Genomic DNA, 19,070 nt, shown 5'->3' with positions numbered 1-19,070 from the left:
TTCTCTTACCATTACTTTCTCTCTGTTCTGGAACTTGCTTTTTTTTCCTGGACAAGTGCCACCTTCCTGCTGGAGAAGGGTACTAGAGTGGCAGAAAGAGCATGATTCATATTTGGGAATTCAAGGGAGGAAATTAGCAGCCACTAATGAGTGAGTGCAGCCTGGGAACGTGCCATGAATTAACAGCCAGGGAAACAACCTAAAGGCACTGGCTGTCTTCAATTTCAGGAAATAAAACAGTTAGTGAGGAGCCTGTTAATTATTAGCTAACCATGTAATCTGTGTGGCAGTCAGTCGGGTTTGTCTCTTGTACACCCAGTTTGCAGACGCTGAGCGATTCAAAGTGGTGTATGTTGCAGCCGGCACTGGCCCCTGCTTCCAAGCAGGTTAATTTGTGGGATCAGGAGTGCAAGAAGATTTCAGGATTTGCAGCCTTCCTCCAGCTGTGTTTTACATAGATATACTAGTCTGTAGATTCACTGCATTTCGGCTCATGGCAATTTAAACATCTCTGTCAGGAACCCTTTATAGCCCTAAACTTAGCCAGAGACCAGCTAAGAAAAGATTTTGACACCACAGAGCTTGCTACGACAAGAAGCTACAATATTACCTGTTTCTTTAAGAGTGTGTGCTTACATGACACATTTAAAATGCCTATAGGTGATCTAAAAAATTACCAGTTACCCCTCTGACAGCATGGGCTTAAAGACTTTCTCTTCAGGTCTTCTGGGACTAAAAGTGAGCACTGGGTAATACCAAGCATGTAGGCATTTCCCTTTGCTATGACTTCTAGAAGCAGCCTAGAGATTCAGCAGAATTTGCTCATTTGTAAGAAAGGTAAAATTTTCGCATTGGGAAAAATGTTACAGCATGAGGTTGATCTTGTTTTTTAAGGGTAGCTTTTTTTAAAAAGGCTGATGGTGACTCAGCTGCAGGTTACTGGGAAGTTACAGGGAGTCTTTGGAGGAGGAGGAGGGGCTGTGTCGGGAGAAAGTGAGATATTTGCAGAATACAATGTGGGGTAAAGTGTTAACACATTAATTAATCGCATGTGAGCAGGCAACTTCCCACACCCTACCAGAATTTACTGTACCGATGTCAATTCCATATTGCATCTCTACGTGTCATGAATTAGCCAATATGCGGCATTAATTATCTGCATTTATCATTGTACAAACTGACATAGTGATCAATTATGGGGTAACATATCAGCAACTGTGTACTGAAATACAGAACTAATCCCCTAGTTTTCTGAAATATTCTTGAATTACCCTGTGCATGCTCTATCTACCCAACTCCTATTTTTGTCCAAAAGTAACATTCTTCCATGGCTGAGAGGAGGAGGACGCATCGTTCAACATCTGCTTCAGCAGCAACACCACGTGCAGGTTCCACAGTGGTGGCTCTCCTCCCACCACCACCTGCGGATCACAGCTTCTTCAGCTAGTTCACCTCTTTTTGGAAATGTTTCTCTATGAAATTCCAGGAAATTGCTTTACAGCTGTCTCACCTCCTTTGTTCACCCATAACTGGAAAACAAGGTATTTGTCTTGCAGTTCAGTGACATATGATCACCTTCAGGAAATGTTTGAAAAAATGTTGAAAGAATGCAGGATGTTTGGTCTAAAAAAAAAAAAAAAGAGAAGGGAAAACAGGGTGAAAAAAACCACCTTCCAGAATGAAGACTTCCCTGGAGACAGTCGAAATCAAACATTCCCCATGCCCACTGAAAACAGGGCAATAAGAAATCAGGTTCTGATAATAAAGGATAAATATTAGGAAAAAAGCTTCCTAATTATACAGAGAGATGAGTCTTGGAACAACACAGGAAGTTTTGAACTTTCCTTTTCTAAAATTCAGAAGAAGAGCTTAGGGAAACCTTGGGCAGGAAAGGTTGAGGGATGACATCCTCAGTGAACACGCTTGAAGTAGATGACCTGTGATTGTAGGATTCAGGCCTGGAGGGCTGCCCTAGCAGGCTGACACAGCGACAGAGCTGGAGGAAGCCCAGTATGGTGATGGTCAGCCATTCCATCCCTCAGAGGCTCCTTAGGCAGAAATGGATTTGTTGTGCTCAAAGAAGCAGTGCAGAGCAAAGGAGTCCCATAGTAGCTTTGGAGAAGAGCTCCCAAGGAATGTCTGTTCTTCCATTTTCAGTCTCTGTAGTTCCAGAACTGGGGTTTTCCTCTGTCTTTATGCAGAACTCAGCAAAAGCAGGCCTTTGAACATTACTGAAACAAATATTAAAAAAAAATGATCCTTTCCCACCTCAAGAAATAAGCATGGCCCAAACACTCTTATCTCAAAAGCAGAAGAAACAGGCTGTGGAAACATTCAGTCTGGAAATTAATCTTTTAAATAGGAGCTGAGTCTGAGTAGATTGTATAAATGTTTGTGTTTGTTTGTTTTGAGTTACCAATGCTGTTTTCATCTTTGGCTAAATAAAATTTTATAACAATTTTTTTTTAAAAAGCCCGGACTGGATTTTAAAGGAAGTATACGAAGCACATTGTCAATTTTACTACTGGAATAAGTGGCACCAATGCTGATTTTAGTGTATGCAGTTTCTTACTGTAGTAGCTGACTTGGTATAATTCAACTGGGGGCTTTGGGCCAAATCCGCCTTCATCAAAGCTTGTATAAATCTCTTAATATCAATAATCCTGTGCCTGCTAAACCCAGTAGGTATTTTTGTTGTACCTGGCAAGACAAACTTATCTCTACTCAAAGCCAGTGATTCATTTTGTTGCCACCTCATTGTGTATTAATACAATCTCTCTTACAGCAATATATATGTATGTAAATACAGCTTCACACAAACACATATGTCCAAATGTGTACATATCCATGTAGAGAATATGTGTGTGTTCTGCATATGTGCCATATCACACCACGTCTCTGTAAGCAACAGAGGCCACTGTAGCACAGAGCAAAGCTCCCTTCTGGCATCAACTAAAGGCACCCTTGCAGGTTCCATATCAAGCACCAATACCTTTCGGTGTGATATTAGCTGAAAATCAGCCATGCATCTACACCAGTAATGGAAGCACGACATACTCACAAATAAATATTTACAAGAAATGTTCTTGTTTGGGAAAGAAATGAGCACTTGCTCTGGAAATGCTGTGGTACCAATTATATCCCTATTGTAGTACTTGGTAGCATCAAAACTCTTTCAGTGAACTCTGTTTGCGTTGGGCTGCGTGCAGACGCCTTCACAGACACCATTTCTCTCTCTGGTTTTCCCAGCTGTCTTCACCAGTAACACTTTCACACAGCAGGCCAGTCCTCTCCAAATCCATTCATTCATTCTTCACTTAGGGCTTATTTTGGCTGTCACTGAACCCAAAGATGCTCCAGATAAATTTCTTTTCTCCAGTCGGCTCTTTTTCCTGTCATCCCTTGACTGTATTTTTGTGGTTGTAACATAAGATGGGCATAATAACACAAGAGGAGGCCCCACCGAATCACTACACAACATTTTGTTTCACAGCCTTCCTTCCAGCAGTACAGCTCTCAGCTTGCCTTTGACTTTCTGTAGCAAAGGGGAAACAAGGGAAAACAAGGCTTTGTTCCAAATATATGTTGTTTCCACACCTCTAACTGCTTAGGAGCTCAGTATGAATCGATGTAACTTAGTGTGAAGAGGTGAGCAGAGGCAGGAACCAGTACTTTCTACTGAAGTACAAAGTATACACAGTGCAAAGATTTCATAAATTATTTGAGCCTCAGTTAACTTTTTTTTTCATGTAACTGAAATATAAGCCAACATGAAATACAAGCCAAACACATGCTATTCATGTCAACAAAACAAGTTATTAGGACATAAAATAAAAATGAAATCCACGTTCTCTATTCTTTGTACTTCAGCAACAAAAAATATCTAGCAGCTGTAGAAGATAAAGATTACCTCCATACACTATGTATCACATTCTTGTCCCTGATCTTTTCCCTTGAACTTTGGCACTTACTTAATCATTGAGGTCTATTTTCAGGAACACGAGCAGCCTTTAGCATGGAAGATATCTGAATGTGGAATCCTACATACAGTAAGTTTCACCTTAAAAGAAAAAAATAAAATAAACTTTTATAGCTTGTTATATCTGATCCACATTTGTACTACTATCTGACTTGTATTTTAACTAGCTAAATAAAAATGCCCTGTTAAGAGAGATGAGTACTTTTCTCTTGCCGAGACTGACTTTCTTTTCTTTAGATGTTAACAGCATCTGATGACCTCAACTTTCTCAGCAAAATTCAAATATGAGTAAGTTCAAGTATGGGTCAGAGAACCAGGATACTGAAATATGAGTCCATCTGAAAGAAACATAGACATCAACACAGAGCAGAGCACAGTGGTGTTAAGGCACCATTTAGGAATCTCCCACATTTTTCAAAAAAAGTGGTAGCACACAAGGAGATATGTAATGGTGGATAACCAATAGCAGGTAGGTGTCTACGGCTCTGCCCTCAATACCTAAAATTGCTATAAGCAACTACACATCCACTGGAGGCAATGGTTTATTTCCCAAAGTTGCAATTCATGGGCCTTAGCCAAAAAGTACGATGTAAATCGTATTTATGGTTGTCTGATCGTATCTCTTGGGGTTGCTCAGACTCTTTGAGATCAAGTCCTTAAACACAGCAGTACTCACCTTCCATTCCCCAAACAGCCCAGCAATAAGAGATGCTACCTCAGCTATTTGATACTGAAGTTTTTCATGTCAAAATCAAAACACAGTAAACTGCTTTGAATGAAGTCATTTGAAACGCAAGAAGCAACTTGCTTTCTCATTTGGCTTGATTCATTTGATGATCACCTTCAGGTCAGTCAAGCTTACCTCCTTTCTTGTGGACCTGCTGATGAAGAAGTAAGCCTCCTCCACATCCTGGGGTTGCAGATCGTTCACAGCCACTATACGGTCTCCGTGATTAAACAAACACCCCAGTCGACAAGGACCAGTCCACTGTGAAACACTAGGGTACGTGGAGGACAGACAATAAAGGAAACATATGGGATATCCAGTTAGCGCTAACAGAAAGGCAATGGCTGAACAGGATTGCATTCATGGTACCACCCATATGACGTACACAGGTTAATAGGTTAAAGAGAAAAAAAAAAATTAAGGAAGGATTTGATGAAAAGAGAGTGAAACACTGAATTTACTAGGTTTGGAAAAGGTTTCCTCTGTGCCCAGTCACCCGTCCCAGTGACAGACAAGTTTTACGGCTTTCCAAAGGATGTCACCTCTTTCCACAAATCCCCTTTTTCTTCGTAAGACTTAAGTGTACATAAAGGGTTACAGAAGTCAAATAAATGGGACTTGAAGTCTATCCCTTTTATGTGCTTCCTAATTTTTGGCTTTATCATCAATAACAAAAGGTTATTAGCCACCTATACTAAAGCCTGCAAGATTTTTTATTGAAAGGCTCCATTTACCCTATCACAAGATATATTTCCATATATATCTCTGAAACATGACATCAATGTGGTTCACCAAATCAAAGGGACTAAGCAGCAATTAGGTGATTTCACACCAATATTAGAAAGATAGCTTTTGGGGTGGGACTTCATCGCTAATTATTACACAGCATGCTAAGGGATCTCAATTCTATGTAGTCCTTTCCAACAGCAGTTGAAATAGAAACTCAAGTACTCAGAGCCGAAAGGAAGCACTGAAGTGCCAGCACACACTGACCTCGCCCTGTTCTGCACTGCCAAAATTGTACGTGAATGTGTACGGCTGTACACTTCCGTACCTACGACTATTGTCTATCATTCATATCTGACAGGCACCATCGCAAGACACCCAGAACTTACCATATTTGTCCTGCTGCTTCAATAAGTTTTAGGTAACTGTTAATATCACCCAGGGGGATGAAAATATCCAACTTCTGCAGCTGGGTCTCATCTGTAACTTGACTATAAGAGAAAACATCAGAGACTAGAAATACTCTGCCAGTACCACACATGAAATTCCTATCTGTCTTCTCTGCAACAAAAAATGGACAAGACGCTTACCTGAGCAGTATAGACAACTGAACGACTGAAAGTGGTAACAAATTTTGCCTTCTCCGAGGGGCTGGCTGCTGGCTAGTGCTGCTTTCTGGGAGTTTTAGGTCTTTCTTTGCTTCCAAGTCTCTTGGACATGCACTGTTGTCTTGGTGTTTGTGAGGAGACTGGAGCCCATCACATCTGCATGTGAGCTGGGAACTCTGATCCAGCAACCTACTGAAGAGTAACGGTGATAAAAAATGAACTGCTTTGGCCATTCCAGGTATTCCGGCTGTGTTTGAAGCGGATCAAATAGCCATCAGTGAAGCAAAGAACAACAAGTTCCTGTAGAATATCCAGTGGCCAAAATTACAGCTAAGTAAAATAAACTCTTTCTAAAAACGGACCATAAATCCCAAAATAAACCTTTTCAGTATTTAAAGACTATTTATTAAGCCTGAAAACATTCCAGTTAACAACATGCCTTGACAGAGAAACTGAGTACAGGTTGTGGACTTGGCTGTACTGGCTTCTGCGGGGATGTAATGCCGTCCCCTAGGAGATACAATAACGCAGATGTGTATGAATGCCTTTTAGGTTTATTTGATAAACATTATAATGGCCAGAGCCAACTCCCCTCCACACCCCAAACAAGTCTAGGGTTAGTAGCAAAAGCTGCTCTCGGTATATTTTAACTCAGGCTTGTGAGGTTTCTACAGTAATTCCCACCAGGGGCTCTCAAAAACACAGATGAGCTAGAGTAAATCCACTGGAATAAACTGGTTTGTGGGTCTGCATTTCCAATTGCCTCCCACCAGGTGGAGTAAGACTTGACTGTCTGTAGGTGGCAGGCAGCTAATAACCAGTCCTCTGGCTCAGGAGGTATGGTTTTACTGGGTAGGCACACTTCTTTTCAGTATACTCCGCTACATTGTGGAGATTGTAGTTTTCTTGTGGCACTACAACTGTGACACAAAGTTCAGGTCTTCTTTTGTGACATGTCAAACACCTTATCTTCAAAGTACAGCATCAGACCCGTTCTTTGGATGGGAAAATGGAAGGAAGGAGATCATCACAGGATCACGTAACTTCTTATTGGAAAAGCTGGGAGATAATGCCCCATGTCTAACTTTCTCTTTTAACCACTAGATAACGCTGCCTGCTTTGGAGAGTAGCTCTCTGAAAGGTTGCTGGAGCTTGGCTGCGGTATCTGAGTAAAGTGGTGGGCTGCTATGTCATGAAAGCCTAGAGAAAGTATGAGTCAACAAAAAGTGCTGCATGCTATCGTCAGAGCCTGTCTAAATGCACGAGTTTGCAATGTGGATTTAAATTTCATGTTGATGAGTTTGAATTTCACTCTGGTATTCCCACGACTTCTGAACTTTCTGAAGCAAGACCAAAGAAGGACTCATTTAAACAAGATGCAGCCTCTAGATATTGTTATGTAAATACCACAAATGACAGCTCTATCTTTACCACTATATCACTGTCAATTTGCAAAGCCTTAATTAAGTTGTTACTCACAGTGATTTCATTGACATATAAACGTTCTCTTTTACTGGGTTCTTCTGCACTGGCTCCTCTTGCACAGGGACATGAGACTCAGCTGTAGGGTCAGGCTTTAATACTTCAGTAGTGCCCTGTTGGAAAGACATAACAAGACATAAATATCCTTGCCTACAGAAAAAAAAAAATCTTAATTTCCTTATTTTCCTCAGTGCTCATGTTGTCTGAATACATTGGCTAATATAGCTTAACTTTCCCCAAATAAGTCACTTCCCAGAAACCATGAGCTAGAAAGGTGGCTGAAACTTAGAAGTCAATGTGATCTGGTATTATTGACACTAGCATTTGCTTTTCTTTCAGGCTGGGACATAACTAGCTATATTCTAAAGTTCTACCACAAAAATTTTGGTTTAATTTAAGCAGGTTGAAATAAGAGTCTCGTACTTTGGATACGCTTAGTTTAAAGCACTTAGATTATATGACAAAATCATATCGTTAATGGCCTTCAGTTACCTTCACAGTCTTCGGAGAGAGGCTGTGACTTCTGCAGAAGACTGACCACTTAGCTTCTCCTGACCACTAACTACATGGCAAGCCTAGAGAGATTAGCCTCTCATACTAGTGCCAAAATTTGTTTAAAATTACCAGTGTGATTTCTCTTGCTCCCTTGTTTCACAGTGAAATGTAGATACCAAAATGTTTCAGGTTGTTTTTAAAGTACTGCTTTGTTTTACACAGCTTACTGATGCTTCTACAGAATTACGTTTTAAAATACACAAAAATAATATACAGCTACATTTTCTAAACAAAGTTTTCACTTTTTTTTTAATTAAAAAATCACTGTGATAAAATAGGCAAAAGCCATTTACAATGAAACAGTCAATTTGGGGAATTTCAACAAAATCAGCAATGTTTTTGTCAAAATGCCACTTTCTACCAGAAAGATCCTTTGAATCAGTCTAGTGTATTTTTTCTTGTACAAATGAAAGCTCTATCACCTACTGCTTTATCTACATATTTCTTTTGCCAGGTGGTTCATCATACCAGTTCCTCTTTGGCACATTAAATGTCTCCTGTCTCCTTGGAGCAATTAACAAGCCAGCAGAACTCACAGCTGATAAACTACCTTTGCTAAAATATTGCTGGGAGTTTGGTAATAGTTGTCTTCATCCTTTTTGATGTCTTCATCTGTATCCGATGACACGAGATTTTCCTCACTCTTTCCCAGATTTTTATCCTGTTAAAATAATTGTTTTGTATTTAACAGGTTCAGTTATACACATTATCTAACACATCTTTTTCCATTTACATGGAGAAGTAGTAGAACCGACAAATATCCACAGCAAAGATGGGAAGACGTGCTCAGAGAGATATTCTCAGAGCCAGTCTGTTTCAGGAACAAGGTTTGTGTAGTTGTGCTCCTACTTACAAGATCCACTGCACGTGGACAAAACTGGCCGCTAATATTAGCACTTCTCGTGGATGTACTTGTGGTAACCTGGCAGTTGCAACTGGCTGCATGTTCACAAAACTCTTATTTTATTTAAAAATCAAGTGGGTTAAACGCTGCATGCATGGATCTGTATGCATTTAGGGTCACTTGTGTGCAAAAGATTTTTTATTTGCATTCAGTTCTAAAATCCTTATACTAGAAAAAAAATCTATAGAAAATCTAGAAGTGGATTGGGAGATATTTGTCCTTTTTAAGCACCTTTTAACTGCTATCAAGCAAATAATTAATTTGGGATTTCCCTGACTAATGAGAGTCTATTAACTTATACTTCTCCATGAATTGGAACATACCCCAGAAGCCTGGAGATCTGACATTGAGTCTTTTGTGTCCTGAGTGATATTCTGCCTTCATAAATACCTGAAATACCTGGTGTTTGCAGCAATTTGGTAAGTCAAGGAGAAATGAATCACTCCACCAAGTTTACCTTTATAAGTCACAAAGATAAATTATTTATTTTTATGTCTTCTTGTTGACTTCACTAAAATGAAAAGTATGGTAATTAGTATTTAGCTGCCTCCCAATACAATTCCCCATGCCATGTTTGTGATGCAACCATTTTTTATCTCTCCACTTGCATCCTTGGTTTCCATGGTGATCATTTTAATAATTGCTAAATATGCCACAGAATATATTACTGTTTTCAAGGTAAAGTATATTAAACTAATTACTCTCTTACATGTAAGGAGAAGAAACTGGCATTGAATAGAAATTAAAGATGACTGCATTTTTGTTCCTTGTTGGTATAAATGACATAAAAAGCACATGCTGTAGGAGTCAGAACAAACCTACAAGTGGTCCTTCAAAAAGTGCATAACAAAACCTCAGCAGGAACAGGACTGGTTCTGTGGTCATATGAAGTCATGAGCCAGTTTCCTATTGCCTTTTCAAGGGCTTTGGATCAATCAAACAAGTAAACACTTGTGGAAAAGGGGGAAGAGGATGATTTTACGAAGTCTTGAGATCCTCCAGCTCCAAGAAAACTTCAAAGGGCAGACACCACTCATCAGCTTCTCAAACTGAGCCTTCAGTCCCTGATAGTGGCTACCTTTAGCCAAATGCAGTGTTTCCCCTTGGCACCACTGCAGATTATTGAGACAATGGGAAGGAGAAGATTAAGCTGCAGCAGCACTGCATTTCCCTAAAGCGGTTTACCAACATCTCCATTCCTCCAGATGCTTTACAACCAGAGCAGTGCAGTTAACCTCAGCGTGCACTTATGCTGAGATGTACAGGTAAGCAAGTTCTTTAAGGCTCTGTTGAACCAGGGTGTGCATTTACATGAGAGAGAAAGAGATGATGGAAAAAATTGGCTGCAGCACAAGACGGAAACGATACCTGGAGAACAACTGAGTAATTGTTAGTTTTAGGCTCCTAAGGGAAAGGGTCAAAAGTTATGTGTTGCCCTTGGACAGCGAAACTTCTCTTTAAAAAAATCAGCTGTCTAACAGATATTGAAGACAGACTTCTGACAAAGATGCCTAGGTGCCTGCAACATAGTAATGCGCAGTACAGGGTGATAGACATCCTTATTTTGATGCATTTCAGGTATTGAAAGCTGTGTGTTGAAATAACTGATACTGAATTGCTAAGTCAGATGTGGTTTGGTAGCTCCAAAATGTGGGTTGAAAGAGAGTCAGGTCCCCAAACCTCTTCTGGGTAGCTGAGTCCCTGCCTGCATGACTGGACTCAACTGACACTGACTTTGCATGAGTAATAGCTACTGGCCAAAGAGTTTTCAAGATCTGGGCCTGGATGAGGGAACCACTGATAATAAGTAAAACGAATCAAATACTAGAAATGTGGAGTTATACTTCTAACAGGATGTAAATACAAGGGATTAATCTGGAAGTCAGCTGTCTAGACATCATGGAGCAGAGAATAGATCCAGAGCTGTTGGCAGGCACTGAACTTATAAGGCGAGTGAAATATTTTTATCAAATGAACAATTTAGTTTCTTGTTAGCTCCATGGTGAGGTTATTTACTTTCACACACGCTGAAACAGAAATATGAGCTTTCTGTTATTTCCTCTGCTTCAGGCTAAAAAGGTAAAATCCAAATTCCTTATCTTTTAACCCTCATGGTCACTCTGTCCTGGTTCAAACAGCTGCATACAATACATGATCTCTGAGGCACCATAAACATGAGAAGAATTACAATGAGACAGAAAAGGCATGCATAAGAAGGAAACAGAAGGAGCACCGTGGTATGCATCCAGAGCAGCACTAGTTAAATCTGACTAAGGGTTAACTCAATGCATTTCAGAGCTCAGACTCACAATAGAATCATTGCAGCTTCATAAAGTACTGTGCATCAGCTCAGCTGTGCTAACTGCCCATGACATTGCAATGTAATTTCAACTATTTTCACTTCTTTCCACTAAATTTAGCTGTATTATCTCATACTGGATGCCAGCCTGTATACATGGGCAGTGACTGCAGCATGTGATTTACCACCCTGTTAGCTATGATAGCAGAAGAGATTCTTTTCCCTGTATCTCAACCACTCCAGGTCATAATCCAATGCATAAACTCCTAATAAAGATGGGTTTAAACTCAGCTGCTGAATTGCATATGGGTGTGGTGGAGCCTTGGTTGTGCCTTCTGCTCTGTGGACTCTGCTGCAAAGGCAGTAAACCAGGGCAGAGGATGGGTGAAAACCATCTGAAAACTGCTGCAGGAGTTTGTTCAGGGAACACAGGTCAGAACACTTTGCCAGTAATACATGATAACATCCATAATTGTTTCTTTTAAAATCATTCCTCCCAGATATGGAAGCTAAATTACTTGAAGTCGTATTTATGCTTACAGAAGGTCAGTCCTGAGGTGTGCCTCAATTTAACAAGCCCTTGTTCTGTAGTTCAGTCACACTGATTCAATTGCTACTGGGAAAGGCTGCAGAAAAAAACATTTAGGAAGACTGTGGCACAGCTGAGAAATGTGATGGGAGGAGTAAAACCTCGAGCAATGCAATTTGAGAGTTTTCTTGATCAAGTTTGTGCGAGCTGCCACAAGTTGCAATTGCTGCACAGAAACTCTGAGGATCTGCCTCTAAGAAATAAAGTAAACAAAGGGTCTTTAAAGCAAATTCTTAGAAGGTTATTTTCAGTGCTAAACACGTCAACAGGCTAACTATATTCAGGAAACTGTCATAGTGAAAACCAACTCAGTGTGCTGGGAAAGTAGATGAATAATCTATAGTTACAGACACTTGGGTGAGATAAAAGCAAACAGTCACTTCCACTGACAGAGCAAGAAAAGAGTTGTTTGATTTGTTCTGCTCACCAAGCTTGGAAAAACTCCTCTTGATGAGTCACACTGAGCCTGATGAGGGCCAGGATCTGAATTAGGCCTGTTCTTGTCGTCTGAGGGACCATCCTCCTGTATGCAAAAGAAAAAAGTTTACTCCTCCTAAAGGTGCTTCACTTGCATTCAGCTTTGTCCAGCTGGGCCACTTGCACACAACTTTGTGACTAAAGAAAACCAACACACCCTTGGCTGCTATTCAGCCTGTCACCAGAGGATGGGGACTGCAACTGCTCTGGGACAGCAGTAATGCTTTCCTTTCTTTCTGTTTAAATATTGAGGGGGAAGATCTGGAAGGCACAGAGGAACTGGACCTGAACTCCCCTCTAGGCTTTACAGCCTGAAGAGAGAGACAAAAAAAATGCACAATCACAAAACAGGAGGAATGTGGGAGGCAACTGTCAAAACAATCATCACACGGCTTTGCCAAGCCATGTCAAAGCAAATCTGCAGGGGCTTATTTTATGCCCACTGATCTCTGCCAGTCAGCTGAGAAAGCCAATGAATATTGTTTCTCATTGCCATTAACACCTGCCTTTGCTTACCAGACTTTCCTCAAAAGTCTTTCCTTTGTGGGGGCTCCCTGATGTTACCGTCCTGGCCCTATTTGGGAACCCCACCAGAGAGCAGAACAAACCATTGCACAAGCTCTGAAGAACTTTTGATGGCAAAAAGCAGCTATACAAATCAAATTTCACAGTCAGTCCCAGGAGCAAACTCATTATTAAGGATGGCTAATCTGTGTACCTTCTGGTAGCTTTGCCATTCCAGGAAAGTGGTTTTATGTACAGGATTTAATGGTGGTAAAGAGGAGGGCCGGCTTATGACTTCTGGATTTGGAAGATCTTGGTTCTAGAAATAAGATGACAGCAGTGTAAGAAGAAAAGCACCTGATGGGCAGACACTACAATGTACCAGTGCATCCCACTAGTCCAAATTTTACTTCTAATGGCTCAGAGAGGTTGTCTACATGGCATTTTTTCAGGCAGATATAAATTTGCCCTGCTTGCACTTTGAGCTGAGTGGAAGCTGTAGGGATGTAAGTAGTTTAGTGCTGAGTCTGAACTAGTAGGCCTGGCTGACTAGGTGCAGAAACTTGGGCCTGAGCTTGAACTAGCAGAGCTTCCAGCTGCTCCTACATTGACAGACTAGATGTGATCAGTTTGTAAACCAGCATGTAAATATAACCAAAAGACACACTGTTTTCATTCTGATGCATCAAAGGTGCAATTCATTGCAGCATAATGTCAATCATCTCTTAATGTCCATGTGGCTTGCTCTTCAAAGAGATTCCTTCAATATAAAATCAATCCCAGCACAGACAGACTGTGCAATGCCTGCTAAATGCATAAAGCTAGGGTATAGGATTTATATGGAAAATGAATTTCTGATTAACCAAGGCAAGAGTCAACTTGCAAGGCAAAAATCAGGAAAATTCCTTTGCACAGATTCCTAATGAAATTAGACTTCTTTCTTTCAAAAATCAAGTGCAGTAACATGTCACCTGAGGGCAGCATCCACCTCTTTTGGTCTCCCTGCAGACTGACGATATCACAGTGAACCAGTCCTCTGTTTCCTCCCTGTAAGTTGGAACAACAGAAATTTTACCTACTCACAGGTAAAACACAAGGAAAACCCATTTGCCTACCCACTTCTTCCTACGGGCCCCAAAATAATGCTTCCTGAAATCAACAGGGAAAACCTGCACCTTCCTTTCAAGAGAGAGTGCCCAGGTGTCCATAGCCAGGTGGCAAAGTTTGACCTCAGAGAGGTGCAGCCCAGGACTGGGAGGTATGCAGGGGGGGCTGCATGTGCGTGTGCAAGAGACAGGGAGAGGGAGAGAGACGGAGAGGTGGGCCTGTGCTTTCTGCTTCATTTTCTGTGTGTAAGGTTGCTCTGCTGAGTTCTGCCTAAAGACAGCTAACAAGGCTTGGGAATGCATTTAGGTGAGCAGGACGAGAAAGATGCCATGAAAGGAGTGGGTCCAGAGGAGTGAGTCCAGAGGAGGGCCACAAAAATGATAAGAGGGCTGGAGCACCTCTCCTATGAGGACAGGCTGAGAGAGTTGCAGTTATTCAACCTGGAGAAGAGGAGGCTCTGTGGAGAAATTATAGTGGCCTTCCAGTACCTCAAGGGGGCCTACAGGAAAGATGGGGAAAACTTTTTAGCAAGGCCTGTTGTGATAGGATGTGGGGTAATGGTTTTTAAACTAAAAGACTAGATTTAGACTAGACACAAGGAAAAAAATAATTATGATGAGAGTGGTGAAGCACTGGAACAGGTTGCCCAGAGAGGTGGTAGATGCCCTATGACTGGAGACATTCAAGGCCAGGTTGGACAGGGCTCTGAGCAACCTGATCTGGTTGGAGATGTCCCTGCTCCTTGCAGGGGGGTTGGACTGGATGGCCTTTAAAGATCCCTTCCAACCAAACTATTCTATGATTCTACAAAAGGACCCTGAAGCCCTTGTTTCATGCTTGCGGTGAATTTAGTTGGATTAGCTCTGGAACCTTCCCACCAAGCATGGTCCGTGAGAGCAGTGCCCAGGGGGAAGGCGTGGGGTGGCATGCTCAAGTAACACACAGGTATGTGTTTTTGTTCTGTGCTTATCAGCATTTCACACATCAGCTGCTCTTCTGCACAAAGGCAGAAAAAACCCTGACATGCTTGTGACTGGGAAACTGAAGAGCAGAAGCTGGGAAGCAGCAGCAGAGGAGCACTGTGCCAAATGTCCTCCCTCACCTAACTGAGCTTTGGCCGATCACCTTGACAGCAGCAGTCTCTGCCCTTGCTGAGGACTGGATTGCAGCCTGGGAAAGCAGGGAGCACACCACCCTGCTGCAGTAAAGGCCCCAGTTGTTCCTTTCAGGATCTATTTTCCCTCGGGGGAAATTTTCCCCTTCAGTCTGCTTCCCTTGATTAACAATCTACTTTACAGGGCAATATTATTTCCTGTGATTTATCCATAATGTGCAGAAGCTTTCCTAACTCCCTGGAGTTTTTAGGTGTGAAGACAAAGCTCTCTGCTCTTACTTGACCTTTAGCTGGTACAGTTTGATATGGCACTGCCACACTGATGTACTGCCGCTGCCATGCCCACTCCCAGCCACCTGCTCCCACTACTTTCACAGGTTGGATGTTGTAACGCTGTGGTTGTGGTTGCAGGGAAGGTTAGCTCACCTGTCTGAAACACCAAAAATTAACCTGGCCACAGGGGAAAAAAAAAGACGTAGAAAAGAGCAGTTTTCTATTGGATCAACCAGCTGAATTGTGTCATCCCGGAGCTGTGCCATCAGTAGCTGAGAAACAGGAAAGGACTGCAGCATCTGTGAAGGAGTAAGACCCTGCCTTGGGGCAGAGGCTTAGTGCTACATGAGCTTAACTATAATGTCATATTGCATTTACACATCTTTCTAAGCCTACCTGCTGCTCCCAATGAGGTAGTAACATCTGTTTCCAGTCCTGATGGACATCACCTGTTCAGGAAGGCATTTAAACATCTTCCTCACCATTTCCATAATTTCAGAATTGCTTATGCCAACTTCAATATTTATGATTCTGTTAAGATAACCATATGAAACATCCTATATAACTATACATACATACAAACAAACATACACACACTTATACATATGTGTATATGTGCGCTTTTACTCTAAGCACAGCAGAATATGATGAGACCCACACGGGAAGAGGTAAACGTCTTTCCACAAAAAAAATTCTCAAGCAAATAAGTGCACACATTCAAAACAGGTGGTCTTTCAATGAAGAAAACTTCAAAGAAAAAAATTAAATCAACTTTTGCAATGACTCGTGTCCAGATTTTGTATCTTCATTTCTGAAAAAAGGGGCTGCTGGTCTAACACAGCATCTCGAAAAGAAACGATAGTAAGAAAAATTCCTGGCAGATGTTTTTGAACCACTACAGAACAATACATTTGATTTGAAACTAATTGTATATTAATAGTGTTTTAATGGAGGGGAAGAGGATCAGACAAGAAGTACTCTTAATGGGTACTTAAATGGAGCGCTACCTCCATTAAATTCCAAGAAGTTAAATTAGTAAAACTGATAACAACAATAATGATGGCAATAACGTAACCACACACAACTGAGCAAGCTAGAATCTTTTTGAAAGCTTCACAATGTAAATCCTTTTAATGGAAGAAGCACAAGAGCAATGTGAGTCCAGTGACCTCCATGCCTAACAATTCCAGGAGCCTGGAATACTAAGCTCCAGGTCTGACTTGTACATTTACAGTTTCCCTTCTATCTATCTCATACCACATGTGACATGGTAAAGGGTGCTAGTACAAAGCCAATGATACCCAGCTTTGCTGCAGTGGGCACTGTGCTGAGAGGGATGAAATGACCAACCCAAATGAGCCAAGCAGAGCAATTCCTCAGCAGAGTAAGTGGCAGTGGGGCAGCCAGCATCAGCCCAAAGGGCTATGTGAAGTCCAGGAGACCTCTGCACAACTTGCAAAGCACTTTGTAAAGCTGTAAGGTGGGAAAGCTTGCACGCCATAGTTAAGAGTGGCACAGCCCATCCCTACTCGCGTGTGAGTGAATGCATAGCACTGTCCTCACAGGAGATAAAATCTCTTCTAGTACAGGAATGCAGCCCTTGGGATCATGGAGCAAAGATTTCTGATTTGCAGATACCACACCACCACAATCACTCACATCAATGTATCAAATTTCATCAAAGCAATTTAGGATTTTTCTTTCTACATATATCATACACTGCAGGTTGCACCCAAAGTCTGCAAAAGTCCAGGAGACTCTTTTCTGGAGTTCAGGAGGATTTGGGTCAAGAACCTCCATCAGAACAAGTGTCTGTACAATCAGTGGCCATTTAAGAGTGTTGATACATGACTTAAAATAAAAAGGTAATGTGTTTGAGTTACATACTGATCAACAGCTATGGAGCCTTTTATGTTCTGGCCTTTTAGATACTTCAGGATGTAATTCCCCTTGCTGGATTTGGACAGGATGAAAAAACGCCTCTTCCAGGAATTCTGCCAAAGAGAAAGTAATTTGTCTCTCATTAAAATTCAGGATAGCAGAAATAACAGATGCTTGTTGAGGGATTGCTGGAATATGACTAATCTGTGCTAGTATACCTGTGATCCGAAAAGTTGAAGAGGTGGTGACTTGATGAGGAATCCGTGCTTGCAGACTCCACCTTCAGGGCAGGATGTATTTTGAGTTCTCACTAATCAAAGAGAAATGAACGGCACCATTGCTTAATTTGTTGCCAGTTAATCTCTTACAAAGACCTGCTTGACTGGCAGTTGTTGCTGAGCACTGGGTTTCTGTGCATAAATGGCCATAAAGCACATTACAATTAGAGAAGACAAACACAAATCAAGGCTATGAAATACAGAGCCAGGCCATGCTTCCCTGATGTCGTTACTACTGAGAACTGCCCCAAACTGTAAACAAATAATAGTGACAATGTAGGGGGCTTGGAAGATATCGTGAACCTCTGTCTTATTTAACTGGTCTTATTTAACTTATAGAGTCTAGTCCTATTTAACTTCACAATTAGTGATCTGAAAGACGGTAAACTGCCCCCTAATGAAATTTGTACATGGCATTCAATTTGCACAGGGTGCAAATACACCTAAGCAAAGATCATCTTACACCACGAATCATGATGTGACAACAGGAAAAAGTCTTAAAAGCAAAATATGAGCTAAAACCCCAGGGAGTAAAAATGCCTGCATGTATTTGTTCACAGCCTGCATACTCTGTGGCCAGCTGTAGTTTAAGAGTCACATTTTCTAATCACTGGTGAATTTCTGATAAAAATCTCAGTTTTATTAATGCACTTTAACACCCAATGAAAGGAGTGGCAATCTCATTCAATTTTTTAAGCTATAAACCGTGTATGGCAAATTAGGATTTTTTTTTTAAGAATCCAGTGACTGAAAGGAGCACAGTCAGCCTCATTTTGCCTCTTCCAGTAAGAGACAGTAGACAATATACATAAGTTCTGGGAAATACAACATGACTAAACTTTGTGGTGATGCAAGAAATGCTTAGCTCTGAAATCTCATTTACTACTGACTTCAATGGAGGTAAGGCTTCCAGATCCCACTTAATTTTTAAGGATTTTAGTGGGTTTTTTTTTACAGTCAGTAAAAGTTTTTCACAGTCAATTCAATCTCTGTGTCAGGGACAAGAAAACTTCTGCTGTAAAAGGAAATGCTGCATTTAGGACAGATTCTTTAAGGAAGGAAGCAGCATAGGGGCAGAATTAACATACAGTGTAACTCCAGATGAGTTCTCCAAATTTTTCAGTTGTTATTTTCTCTTGTTCTTCACCTGTTGTTGAGCCACAAAATCCTTTGCAGGAGGAGGGCAAAGAGAATGGTATCATATATTGAAAAGAATGGACGGAAACCTGATTCAGTCTTACTACTGACAAATCTTAGTGAATGAACTTTTGTACCTGCAGCATTTATTTTACTTGTAGAAGCCATCCTGATTGTTTCTTCCACCCAGACAGGAAAGAGAGCAAAAATCTTGAAGCTAATCCCTTTTGCTTTGCTTCCTGCTGAGCAGCATTTCACTGCACACACGGTTGCCTGAGAAAATAACAAATATCTCACAAGTGTTTATTTTCGTAGTGATGATTAAACTATACAAAATAAACACAGAAAAATTTATAATAAGCTATATAAATAATTATAATAATTATTATTAATTTAAGCATACTATTATACATCATAATATCTTATATTA

General features: G+C 41.0%; 1 protein-coding gene across 2 annotated transcripts; it reads right to left on the bottom strand.

Moving 5' to 3' along the window:
• Nucleotides 1–3,055: 3,055 nt before the first annotated feature.
• PLEKHS1 (pleckstrin homology domain containing S1) lies at nucleotides 3,056–18,891 on the bottom strand. Of its 2 annotated transcripts, none has more exons than XM_010121785.2 (14): nucleotides 18,778–18,891; nucleotides 17,444–17,535; nucleotides 17,232–17,338; nucleotides 15,741–15,875; nucleotides 13,822–13,897; nucleotides 13,065–13,169; nucleotides 12,297–12,392; nucleotides 8,628–8,738; nucleotides 7,520–7,635; nucleotides 6,023–6,232; nucleotides 5,822–5,923; nucleotides 4,842–4,977; nucleotides 3,972–4,060; nucleotides 3,056–3,535 (listed from the first exon to the last, which is right to left on the bottom strand). In XM_010121785.2, the coding sequence occupies exons 1-13, from the start codon at nucleotides 18,806–18,808 to the stop codon at nucleotides 3,992–3,994; spliced, it is 1,386 nt and encodes a 461-aa protein (XP_010120087.2). In that variant the 5' UTR covers nucleotides 18,809–18,891; the 3' UTR covers nucleotides 3,056–3,535; nucleotides 3,972–3,991. The 2 variants fall into 2 exon arrangements, with proteins under 2 accessions (XP_010120087.2, XP_086607775.1); XM_086751649.1 differs by having other exon boundaries at nucleotides 6,023–6,229.
• Nucleotides 18,892–19,070: the final 179 nt, after the last annotated feature.

Source organism: Chlamydotis macqueenii, chromosome 7, assembly GCF_036417535.1.
Source record: "Chlamydotis macqueenii isolate bChlMac1 chromosome 7, bChlMac1.mat, whole genome shotgun sequence".
NCBI lineage: Eukaryota > Metazoa > Chordata > Aves > Otidiformes > Otididae > Chlamydotis > Chlamydotis macqueenii.
Note: the sequence above shows the minus strand (reverse complement) of the source record. Positions and strands in the feature narration are given on the sequence as shown.

What these genes read in the sequence shown, in the direction of transcription:
- PLEKHS1 (XM_010121785.2), bottom strand. Translation starts at nt 18,808, where the DNA reads ATGGCTTCTACAAGTAAAATAAATGCTGCAG. An exon ending in TACCTCATTGGGAGCAGCAG is followed by an intron (nt 13,898 to 15,740) that starts GTAGGCTTAGAA and finishes TCCAACTTACAG; the next exon opens with GGAGGAAACAGAGGACTGGT. An exon ending in GCAGGTCCACAAGAAAGGAG is followed by an intron (nt 4,061 to 4,841) that starts GTAAGCTTGACT and finishes TTTTCTTTTAAG; the next exon opens with GTGAAACTTACTGTATGTAG.